Source organism: Lepisosteus platostomus, chromosome 13 (genome assembly GCF_059453375.1).
Source record: "Lepisosteus platostomus isolate fLepPlt1 chromosome 13, fLepPlt1.hap1, whole genome shotgun sequence".
NCBI classification, from domain to species: domain Eukaryota; kingdom Metazoa; phylum Chordata; class Actinopteri; order Semionotiformes; family Lepisosteidae; genus Lepisosteus; species Lepisosteus platostomus.
The window spans coordinates 342,070-352,916 of record NC_142623.1 but is presented as its reverse complement, the minus strand read 5'-3'; the positions used below and the strand labels follow the sequence as shown (position 1 = coordinate 352,916).

At 60.5% G+C, this 10,847-nt stretch overlaps 1 protein-coding gene across 2 annotated transcripts; it reads left to right on the top strand.

Moving 5' to 3' along the window:
- Nucleotides 1–128: 128 nt before the first annotated feature.
- Nucleotides 129–9,842, top strand: klhl43 (kelch-like family member 43). Of its 2 annotated transcripts, none has more exons than XM_088602362.1 (4): nt 129–286; nt 6,040–6,870; nt 6,969–7,438; nt 7,530–9,842. In XM_088602362.1, the coding sequence occupies exons 2-4, from the start codon at nt 6,127–6,129 to the stop codon at nt 8,308–8,310; spliced, it is 1,995 nt and encodes a 664-aa protein (XP_088458488.1). In that variant the 5' UTR covers nt 129–286; nt 6,040–6,126; the 3' UTR covers nt 8,311–9,842. The 2 variants fall into 2 exon arrangements, with proteins under 2 accessions (XP_088458488.1, XP_088458489.1); XM_088602363.1 differs by lacking the exon at nt 129–286 and adding an exon at nt 4,117–5,251.
- The last annotated feature ends 1,005 nt before the right edge of the window (nt 9,843–10,847 follow it).

The following is a 10,847-nucleotide window of genomic DNA, read 5'->3' as shown; positions in this document are numbered from 1 at the left end:
TCTGTTTCAGGGCCTCAAGGGTTAATTGCCTTTCTGGCTCTGTCCCATCTAAGGGGATGTCAGCTGACTGGGCTGGAGGATATTTTAGGAATGGGGGTGTCTGTATTTGGAACTGGGGGGGGACATTCCATTCCCCTCAAAACAGCTTCGGTCTCACGCTGCCAAGGACAGACAGACACAGGGACAGGGACAGAGGGAGAGAGAGACGCGTGACAGAGGGAACAGAGAGCAGCACACCCAGCCAGAAAGGGAGAAGAAGAGAAGACAGAAAGCAGCCGAGAGAGAGGTGAGCTGTGCAGCTTGTTCTGGCCTGTTGACTCGGTCGGGGGCTGGCTGGTCGTGGAATGAGAGCTCTGTCTGCACTGACACAGCCGGACAGAGTCACAGGGGACTCACCTGGACCTGAGGCACAGGACAGAGGGAGAGAGAGGAACAGGCAGCTGGAGCAGACACCCTGTCCAGCTCAAACACATCACTGTCATCATCAAATCCAAATACAGGCTCCGGTGTGTGTATCTCACAGTGAGCTCTGTGCTCTGGGTGTGAGTGTGTGTGTGTGGGAGTGAGCGCTGTGCTCTGGGTGTGAGTGTGTGTGTGGGAGTGAGCGCTGTGCTCTGGGTGTGAGTGTGTGTGTGGGAGTGAGCGCTGTGCTCTGGGTGTGAGTGTGTGTGTGGGAGTGAGCGCTGTGCTCTGGGTGTGAGTGTGTGTGTGGGAGTGAGCGCTGTGCTCTGGGTGTGAGTGTGTGTGTGGGAGTGAGCGCTGTGCTCTGGGTGGGAGTGTGTGTGTGGGAGTGAGCGCTGTGCTCTGGGTGTGAGTGTGTGTGTGGGAGTGAGCGCTGTGCTCTGGGTGTGAGTGTGTGTGTGGGAGTGAGCGCTGTGCTCTGGGTGTGAGTGTGTGTGGGAGTGAGTGCTGTGCTCTGGGTGTGAGTGTGTGTGTGGGAGTGAGCGCTGTGCTCTGGGTGTGAGTGTGTGTGTGGGAGTGAGCGCTGTGCTCTGGGTGTGAGTGTGTGTGTGGGAGTGAGTGCTGTGCTCTGGGTGTGAGTGTGTGTGTGGGAGTGAGTGCTGTGCTCTGGGTGGGAGTGTGTGTGTGGGAGTGAGCGCTGTGCTCTGGGTGTGAGTGTGTGTGGGAGTGAGCGCTGTGCTCTGGGTGTGAGTGTGTGTGTGGGAGTGAGCGCTGTGCTCTGGGTGTGAGTGTGTGTGTGTGGGAGTGAGCGCTGTGCTCTGGGTGTGAGTGTATGTGGGAGTGAGCGCTGTGCTCTGGGTGTGAGTGTGTGTGTGGGAGTGAGCGCTGTGCTCTGGGTGTGAGTGTGTGTGTGGGAGTGAGCGCTGTGCTCTGGGTGTGTGAGTGTGTGGGAGTGAGCGCTGTGCTCTCGGTGGGAGTGTGTGTGTGGGAGTGAGCGCTGTGCTCTGGGTGTGTGAGTGTGTGGGAGTGAGCGCTGTGCTCTGGGTGTGAGTGTGTGTGGGAGTGAGCGCTGTGCTCTGGGTGTGAGTGTGTGTGTGGGAGTGAGCGCTGTGCTCTGGGTGTGAGTGTGTGTGTGGGAGTGAGCGCTGTGCTCTGGGTGGGAGTGTGTGTGGGAGTGAGCGCTGTGCTCTGGGTGTGAGTGTGTGTGTGGGAGTGAGCGCTGTGCTCTGGGTGTGAGTGTGTGTGGGAGTGAGCGCTGTGCTCTGGGTGTGAGTGTGTGTGTGGGAGTGAGCGCTGTGCTCTGGGTGTGAGTGTGTGTGGGAGTGAGCGCTGTGCTCTGGGTGTGAGTGTGTGTGTGGGAGTGAGCGCTGTGCTCTGGGTGTGAGTGTGTGTGTGGGAGTGAGCGCTGTGCTCTGGGTGTGAGTGTGTGTGTGGGAGTGAGCGCTGTGCTATGGGTGTGAGTGTGTGTGGGAGTGAGCGCTGTGCTCTGGGTGTGAGTGTGTGTGTGGGAGTGAGCGCTGTGCTCTGGGTGGGAGTGTGTGTGGGAGTGAGCGCTGTGCTCTGGGTGTGAGTGTGTGTGTGGGAGTGAGCGCTGTGCTCTGGGTGTGAGTGTGTGTGTGGGAGTGAGCGCTGTGCTCTGGGTGTGAGTGTGTGTGGGAGTGAGCGCTGTGCTCTGGGTGTGAGTGTGTGTGTGGGAGTGAGCGCTGTGCTCTGGGTGTGAGTGTGTGTGGGAGTGAGCGCTGTCCTCTGGGTGTGAGTGTGTGTGTGGGAGTGAGCGCTGTGCTCTGGGTGTGAGTGTGTGTGTGGGAGTGAGCGCTGTGCTCTGGGTGTGAGTGTGTGTGGGAGTGAGCGCTGTGCTCTGGGTGTGAGTGTGTGTGTGGGAGTGAGCGCTGTGCTCTGGGTGTGAGTGTGTGTGGGAGTGAGCGCTGTCCTCTGGGTGTGAGTGTGTGTGTGGGAGTGAGCGCTGTGCTCTGGGTGTGAGTGTGTGTGTGGGAGTGAGCGCTGTGCTCTGGGTGTGAGTGTGTGTGTGTGGGAGTGAGCGCTGTGCTCTGGGTGTGAGTGTGTGTGTGTGTGAGAGTGAGCGCTGTGCTCTGGGTGTGAGTGTGTGTGTGGGAGTGAGTGCTGTGCTCTGGGTGGGAGTGTGTGTGTGGGAGTGAGCGCTGTGCTCTGGGTGTGAGTGTGTGTGGGAGTGAGCGCTGTGCTCTGGGTGTGAGTGTGTGTGGGAGTGAGCGCTGTGCTCTGGGTGTGAGTGTGTGTGTGTGTGTGAGAGTGAGCGCTGTGCTCTGGGTGTGTGTGTGTGTGGGAGTGAGCGCTGTGCTCTGGGTGTGAGTGTGTGTGGGAGTGAGCTCTGTGCTCTGGGTGTGAGTGTGTGTGTGTGTGGGAGTGAGCGCTGTGCTCTGGGTGTGAGTGTGGGTGTGGGAGTGAGCGCTGTGCTCTGGGTGTGAGTGTATGTGGGAGTGAGCGCTGTGCTCTGGGTGTGAGTGTGTGTGGGAGTGAGCGCTGTGCTCTGGGTGTGAGTGTGTGTGTGGGAGTGAGCGCTGTGCTCTGGGTGTGTGTGTGTGTGGGAGTGAGCGCTGTGCTCTGGGTGTGAGTGTGTGTGTGGGAGTGAGCGCTGTGCTCTGGGTGTGAGTGTGTGTGTGGGAGTGAGCGCTGTGCTCTGGGTGTGAGTGTGTGTGTGGGAGTGAGCGCTGTGCTCTGGGTGTGAGTGTGTGTGTGGGAGAGAGCGCTGTGCTCTGGGTGTGAGTGTGTGTGTGGGAGTGAGCGCTGTGCTCTGGGTGTGAGTGTGTGTGTGGGAGTGAGCGCTGTGCTCTGGGTGTGAGTGTGTGTGTGTGTGGGAGTGAGCGCTGTGCTCTGGGTGTGAGTGTGTGTGTGGGAGTGAGCGCTGTGCTCTGGGTGTGAGTGTGTGTGGGAGTGAGCGCTGTGCTCTGGGTGTGAGTGTGTGTGTGGGAGTGAGCGCTGTGCTCTGGGTGTGAGTGTGTGTGTGGGAGTGAGCGCTGTGCTCTGGGTGGGAGTGTGTGTGGGAGTGAGCGCTGTGCTCTGGGTGTGAGTGTGTGTGTGTGGGAGTGAGCGCTGTGCTCTGGGTGTGAGTGTGTGTGTGGGAGTGAGCGCTGTGCTCTGGGTGTGAGTGTGTGTGGGAGTGAGCGCTGTGCTCTGGATGTGAGTGTGTGTGGGAGTGAGCGCTGTGCTCTGGGTGTGAGTGTGTGTGGGAGTGAGCGCTGTGCTCTGGGTGTAAGTGTGTGTGGGAGTGAGCGCTGTGCTCTGGGTGTGAGTGTGTGTGGGAGTGAGCGCTGTGCTCTGGGTGTGAGTGTGTGTGGGAGTGAGCGCTGTGCTCTGGGTGTGAGTGTGTGTGTGGGAGTGAGCGCTGTGCTCTGGGTGTGAGTGTGTGTGGGAGTGAGCGCTGTGCTCTGGGTGCGAGTGTGTGTGTGTGTGGGAGTGAGCGCTGTGCTCTGGGTGTGTGTGTGTGTTGGAGTGAGCGCTGTGCTCTCGGTGGGAGTGTGTGTGTGGGAGTGAGCGCTGTGCTCTGGGTGTGAGTGTGTGTGTGGGAGTGAGTGCTGTGCTCTGGGTGTGAGTGTGTGTGGGAGTGAGCGCTGTGCTCTGGGTGTGAGTGTGTGTGTGGGAGTGAGCGCTGTGCTCTGGGTGCGAGTGTGTGTGGGAGTGAGCGCTGTGCTCTGGGTGTGAGTGTGTGTGGGAGTGAGCCCTGTGCTCTGGGTGGGAGTGTGTGTGTGGGAGTGAGCGCTGTGCTCTGGGTGCGAGTGCTGGGCTGGTGATTACAGGAGAGATGACCGGAGTCCGGTCCACGGAGGGTGACCAGCTGTGAAGCTGGAAATAGACAGGCCCCTCCCCTCGCCTGCGCGCCTCTGATGTTGTTCCTCAGCCCTCGGCTCTGGGCACAGCTGCTGTTGGTGAAACCGGAGCCGCGCTGACGGGGCAAGAGGGGACACCAGAGAGAAGGGTCTGGGGCCCCAGCTCTGACGCATGCTGCAGGTCTGAGATGAGGGCAGCTGGCAGGACCCCTGGCACAGCGCGGAGGTGTCCTCCTGCAGCTCTGGGAGAAAGGGTACGATGACGCAAGTTAAGTGCAGAGCCCTGCTGTGAGGGCAGACAGCTCAGGGTCCTAACAGCAACAGTAATTCACCACGAGCAGCAGCTCCCAGGAATTCATCAGGATGGAAGGACTGTGGAGTCTTAGTCAATGAACACACTTGTCTGAGGGCTAACATCCTAACTTCTTAAGTGACCTGAGTAATTATAAATTATTGACAGTACCGATTGAACTGTTGTTATGCCTCCCGAATGTTTGTTATGAACTCCATTCTTCTTCTTCATAAGAAAAAGAAGAATATCCATTCTGCTCTAGGCCACTTCTGTGTGGATTTTGTGTTTCTCCCTGGTCCACACTGGTTTTCTGAAGGTGCTCATGTTTCCTCCCTCTGCCCAAGGACATGCTGTCCAGTTTAACTGGCATCTCCAAACTGTCCTCCTACAGTGGACTGGTGTCCAGTCCTGCCCAGGGTGTGTCCTATGGTGGACTGATGTCCTGTCCTGCCCAGGGTGTGTCCTGTGCATCTGGCTCACTGTGCCCCTCTAGTGGGCTGAGCCAGTGTTGAGAGCGGACAGATAATACCGCAGTGCATAAACCTTTCACAGCAAACAAGATCAGACCGCTGTTCCTCAGAGACCTGCGCTCTGGCTGGTCCTGGAGCCCCAGAGACAGGTGCGGGGCCTGGCAGTGCCCCTGTGTATTAATAGGCCTTGTGTCAGCGTGCGCGCCGCTATCTCTGCTGTGCACTAGTCCGTACAAAGGCACCAGCTCGTGGGGACCCCGCTGTGAGGACAACAACGGGTCCAGGTCTGTCGATCCCAGGAAACAAAATCTGACTCAGTGTGTGTATATCCCTGTCCCTGGTGTGTTGCTCAGGGTGTTGCAGTGTGTGTGAGCTCTGTTGTCGCTCAGGGTGTTGGAGTGTGTGTGTGTGTGCTCTGTTGTCGCTCAGGGTATAACAGTGTGTGTGTGCTCTGTTGTCGCTAAGTGTGTTGCAGTGTGTGTGTGTGCTCTGTTGTTGCTCAGGGTGTTGCTGTGTGTGTGTGTGTGTGTGTGTGCGCTCTGTTGTCGCTCAGGATGTTGCAAGTGTGTGCGTGCTCTGTTGTTGCTCAGGGTATCAAAGTGTGTGTGTCTGTGGCCCACAGGCCAGTGGAATGTGTTGCTCTGAGCTCAGGTCTATTTCGGGCGGCTCTGTGAATCTCCTGCCCTGCAGCTGCTGCCTGGCACAGAGTTAACCCCCCGCTGGCTGTCCCTACTGCCTGTCCCTGCTCCCCTGTTCCTGCTGCCTGTCCCTGCTGCCTGTCCCTGCTCCCCTGTCCACCGCCAGTTCCCTCCACACAGGAAGTTGAGTGTGACTCCTGCCTCAGCAGTGTCTGGGGTGTTTGCTTGTTTTTTCATCAGAAATCCAGCCTGTGCGTAGATGCCCAGCATCCACTGCGCTGTGCCTGCTGTGTCCTGTCTCCTAACGCTACAAAATGAGTGCCGTCCTGTGTACCAGCAGTTGATGATCCTGTATCAACATCTCTAGAATTTCTCTTGCCATGGAAAACTACAATCTTGGCCGGTGTCTGCATCATGCTAATCTCTCTCCACAGGCGCTGCTCCCTGCGCCAAGACACCACCGCGCTCCCTGCTCTCACCGTCCGGCTGTCAGTGTGCCCCCCGGCCCCTCGCTCGCCGTCATGGCTCCTAAGAAGAAGGCGGCCCGTCAGAAGAAGCTGGCCCCAGAGCAGGGCAGCCTGCCGGTCGTGCTGGGCGGCGATGAGAAGATCGAGGAGGCGGCTCTGGACATCGAGAAGCTGAACCAGCTGAACGGGCTCCTGCCTGAGCCGGGCTCCTTGCCCAGCCTCGTGTCCGCGGGCAGCGAGGTGAGCCAGCCGGAGCACGGCGCCGCCCTGCTGGAGGAGCTGAGCCGCATGCGCCAGGAGCGCTTCCTCACCGACCTGGAGCTGGCCACCAAGACCAAGGCCTTCGACGTGCACAAGCTGGTCATGGCCTCCTGCAGCCAGTACTTCCGGGAGCTGCTGCAGAAGGACCCGGCCGTGCGGCGCGTGGAGCTGCCCTCGCTCTCGCCCCTCGGCCTGGCCACCGTCATCACCTACGCCTACCTGGGCCGTGTGCACCTGTCTCTCTACACCATCGGCTGCACCGTGGCCGCCGCCACCCGCCTGCAGATGCCGCAGCTGCTGCAGCTGTGTGCCGACTTCCTGCTGCGCGAGCTGAGCGTCCAGACCTGCGTCTACGTCTGGAACATCGCCGGCGCCTACCGGCTGGCTGCGGTGCGCGAGGCGGCACGCCGCTTCCTGTTGGAGAACTTCGCCGAGTTCGCCGGCACGGCCCCCTTCACCCAGCTCACGCTGGAGCAGATCACCGCCTTCCTGCAGGACGATGCCCTGGAGCTGCCCTCCGAGGTCACAGCCTTCCAGGTGAGGCGCCGGGCCGCGAGGGCCGGCGAGGGGCCGGCAGGAGCCCAATGCGGGCCGGCTGTGTCTCACTGTGGCCCTCTCCCCCTCCATGTCCCCAGGTGGCTCTCAGGTGGCTGGAGTTTGACCCGAAGCGCCTGCGGCACGCGGCCGGGCTGCTGTCCCTGGTGCGCTTCGAGACCATCCCGGCGCCGCAGCTGGTCAGCGAGGTCCAGCCCGTTCCGCGCATGATGCTGGACCCGGACTGCCACCGCCTGCTGGTGGACGCCATGAACTACCACCTGCTGCCGCACCAGCAGAACGCCATGCAGTCGCGGCGCACACGCGTGCGCGGCGGCCGCCGGGCGCTGGTGGTGGTGGGCGGCCGGCCCTCGCTGACCGAGCGCGCCCTGAGCCGCGAGCTGCTGAGCCGCGAGGCCGGGGGCTCGGCCTGGAGCAGCCTGACCCAGCTGCCGGCCAAGAGCTTCAACCAGAGCGTGGCCGTGATGGACGGCTTCCTGTACGTGGCCGGGGGGGAGGACCAGAACGACGCGCGCAACCAGGCCAAGCACGCCGTCAGCACGCTCTGCAGGTAGGGGGCGCCTCTGAGACAGAGTGAGGCGCAGCGCCGTGGCGCCGCCGTGCGGAGCGTTGCCTTACCCTCAGCACTTCCTGTGCCGCAGGTACGACCCACGCTTCAACACCTGGCTGCACCTGGCCGGGATGCGCCAGCGCCGCACGCACTTCAGCCTGGTGGCCACCGGGGGGCAGCTGTTCGCCATTGGTGGGCGCAGCGCCCAGGGCATCCTGTCCACGGTGGAGTGCTACGTGCCCTCCACCAACACCTGGCACCCCAAGGCCAGGATGGAGCTGCCCCGCTGCTGCCACGCCAGCGCGGTGCTGCCCTCTGGGGAGATCCTGGTCACCGGCGGCTACATCAGCGCGGCCTACTCCCGCTCCGTCGTCAGCTACAGCCCGGCCACGGACCGCTGGGGCGAGCGCCCCGGCCTGGGCACGCCCAGGGGCTGGCACTGCACCGCCGCGCTGGGGGAGCGCGCCTACGTGGTGGGCGGCAGCCAGCTGGGCCCGAAGGGGGAGAGGGTGGACGTGCTGGCAGTGGAGGTGTACGAGCCCGGCAGCGCGCAGTGGAGCTACAGCGCCCCCCTGCCTCTGGGCGTCAGCACGGCTGGGCTGGCCGTCCTGGAGGGGCAGCTGTTCCTGGTGGGCGGCTGGAACGAGGCCGAGAAGCGCTACCAGGCCACCGTCCAGCGCTACGACCCGGAAGCAGACACCTGGGAGCAGGAAGAGGAGCTGCCGGAGCCCACTGTGGGCGTGTCCTGCTGCGCACTCACCCTGCCCCGCCCACAGCTGCCACGGCAACGCCACGGCGACTCCGCGGGCACCACGCGCAGCCGGGCGGAGTCTCGCTCCAGCAGTGTGACATCGGGTGTCAACAGCGTCTGAGAAAGAGAGGAGAGAGAGGGATGAGTGAGGGACGAGAGAGAGAGAGGAGTGAGGGAGGAGAGAGAGGGCGAGGACAGAGGGAATGTGTGTTCGTGCATTATTGTGTGAGGACTTGTGTAACTGTCAGCCATTCAGTTCCTGGGAACGTTTCACCGTGTTTGCATGTGAGTCTGCTAACACAGAAAAGCAAAAGGACAAAATTGCGATAGTCGTGCATTCTGAAGCATGAAGCAATCCTAAATAATAAAATAGATCAAAATAAAGTACAAAAACTTCAACAGGAACCACAGTGACCAGGTCAGGGGTGAGGGAGGACTATATCAGCTGCACCTCCAGCGCACCCATTCTGAGGAGCTGAATACTTACACAGGAAATAGATTTCTTTGAGTATTATTACAACACTGCTTATTTCTACTGTGATTTTTAGCCTAATGGAAGGAAGATAGTAGTTTTCAGTTTGGTAAAAGAAAATAAAAATAACAGAGAGAGCAGGGCACTAGAAAAATGAATTTTAGGAAAGTGACTCAATGGCAGAATGAGGGGAGAGAACACACAAGCGAGGCTGTGTGTCCGCAAGCGAGGAAGAGGGGTCCCAGTGGAGGGAGTGAGAGAAGTCCAGCTGCGTTGGTCACTGTCCCTCCCCGTCAGGTCCATCACCTGCAGCCTCAATGGAAAACTGAACTGATATCCGATTTGCAAACAGCACAACTGAGCAGCTCCTGCTGCTGCAGAGGCTGGGGGACGAGGAGAGAGCTGATCCCAGTCCCAGGGCAGGATCAACACTCCCGATCCCACCGGGAGAGGGCAGGCTGGGGGGGGTCGAGTTGAGATCTCATCCCAGTCCCAGAGCAGGATCAACACTCCCGATCCCACCGGGAGAGGGCAGGCTGGGGGGGTCGAGGTGAGATCTCATCCCAGTCCCAGAGCAGGATCAACACTCCTGATCCCACCGGGAGAGGGCAGGCTGGGGGGGTCGAGGTGAGATCTCATCCCAGTCCCAGAGCAGGATCAACACTCCTGATCCCACCGGGAGAGGGCAGGCTGGGGGGGTCGAGGTGAGATCTCATCCCAGTCCCAGAGTAGGATCAACACTCCCGATCCCACCGGGAGAGGGCAGGCTGGGGGACGAGGAGAGAGGTGAAGTGTGGTGTCGTGACCAGAGCAGGGGAGCCTGACTCCACTGGCAGAGGGCAGGCTGGGCAGCACAGGGCTGCTGGACCCTGCAGGTCTCCCTGAGACCCTCTCCCATCGCTGCCTCATTGCTGAATGCTCTCTGTAACGGGACTGTGGCTGTCGGTGCCCCCCCAGGCTCGGAGCAGAAGTGCAGCAGACGTATCTGACTGTCCCCGTGGAAACAGGGCAGCTGAGCCCCCACAAGTTCATCACGCCGAGAGAGTGGGGGAGCAGGGGCAGAGTCCGGCAGCCCTGGTGCCCGCAGTGCTACAGGGGAGGGACTCAGTGATTTGTCCATTGGTCATGCCAATAAAGCATCTTGAATTGACTGACTTCACTGAATAAAGACAAGCTGTTAACCTGCCTCCCTGTGTGAGTCTGTTGGTCGCAGGCCAGACACCCTGTGGACACTGTCCCTTCAGCATGGCTCTGTGTCCCTGGAGTCTGGGAATCTCGGGGATTAGCCCAGATAGCCAGCCTCAGCCCTGCGGCTGGTCCTTCCTGGCACAAGTATCTCCAGCCCTTGTGGGAAAACTTTCCAGTCTTAATTAAACTACTTGGTCAAGTCATGTGAATCGTTTGCAGGTCTAACTTGAGTACCGTGTGAAAACCTGCAGTCCGATATATTTTACAAGCCCAGAGACCAGCCCTCCGCCCAGGGCACAGCAGGCCCGTTTTGTCCTGTAGAGCAGAGGTCAGAGGTCACTCCATTCATACGGTTCAGTTCCCGCACGGTGCCGTTACTGCACAGGGCTTCTACACACCTTGTGGCCTTTCGGCTCTGCCCTACAGCCGCCCCCCTCAGCTGGGCGGGTCTCCCCGAGACTCAGACCCGGGCAGCTCACGCATGCAGAGGTGTTCCCAGCTTCCTCGGCAAGGAAACAGCCCTGCCTTCCCCGTCCGCTGCTGAAGACCAGAGACCAACTAGTCTGTGGCCCTGTGCCCAGAGACAGGTGGGGAGCCCCACGATTCTTGAGCCCTGACAGGGGTGTCCAGCCCCAGCCATCCTGGGCCACAGGCCTCCAGGCCTCGACGGACATTCCCATCTGGAATCGAAAGCAGTCTTTCAACTTGTCAAGCCAGCTCCACAGCACGTGATCCGATTCAGTGGACGAGCCCACCCATGGTCTGTCCGGTACCAAGGTAGGACAGCCAGCACTAGTACTCCTCACACTGTCCACCAGTGACCGGTCTACTCCACTGCGGAGCTTTGCCCCAGCCGGTCAGTCTTGCAAGATGCTGCAGCCTGGTCAGGCAGCGAGAGCCGCAGTGCACACCCCTGCCACACAGGCACACTTCCTGCCCAATGGTGCCCCTTGCTGGTTGAGGGCAGGAATACCCCTCATGGCCTGGGGTGAACTCCA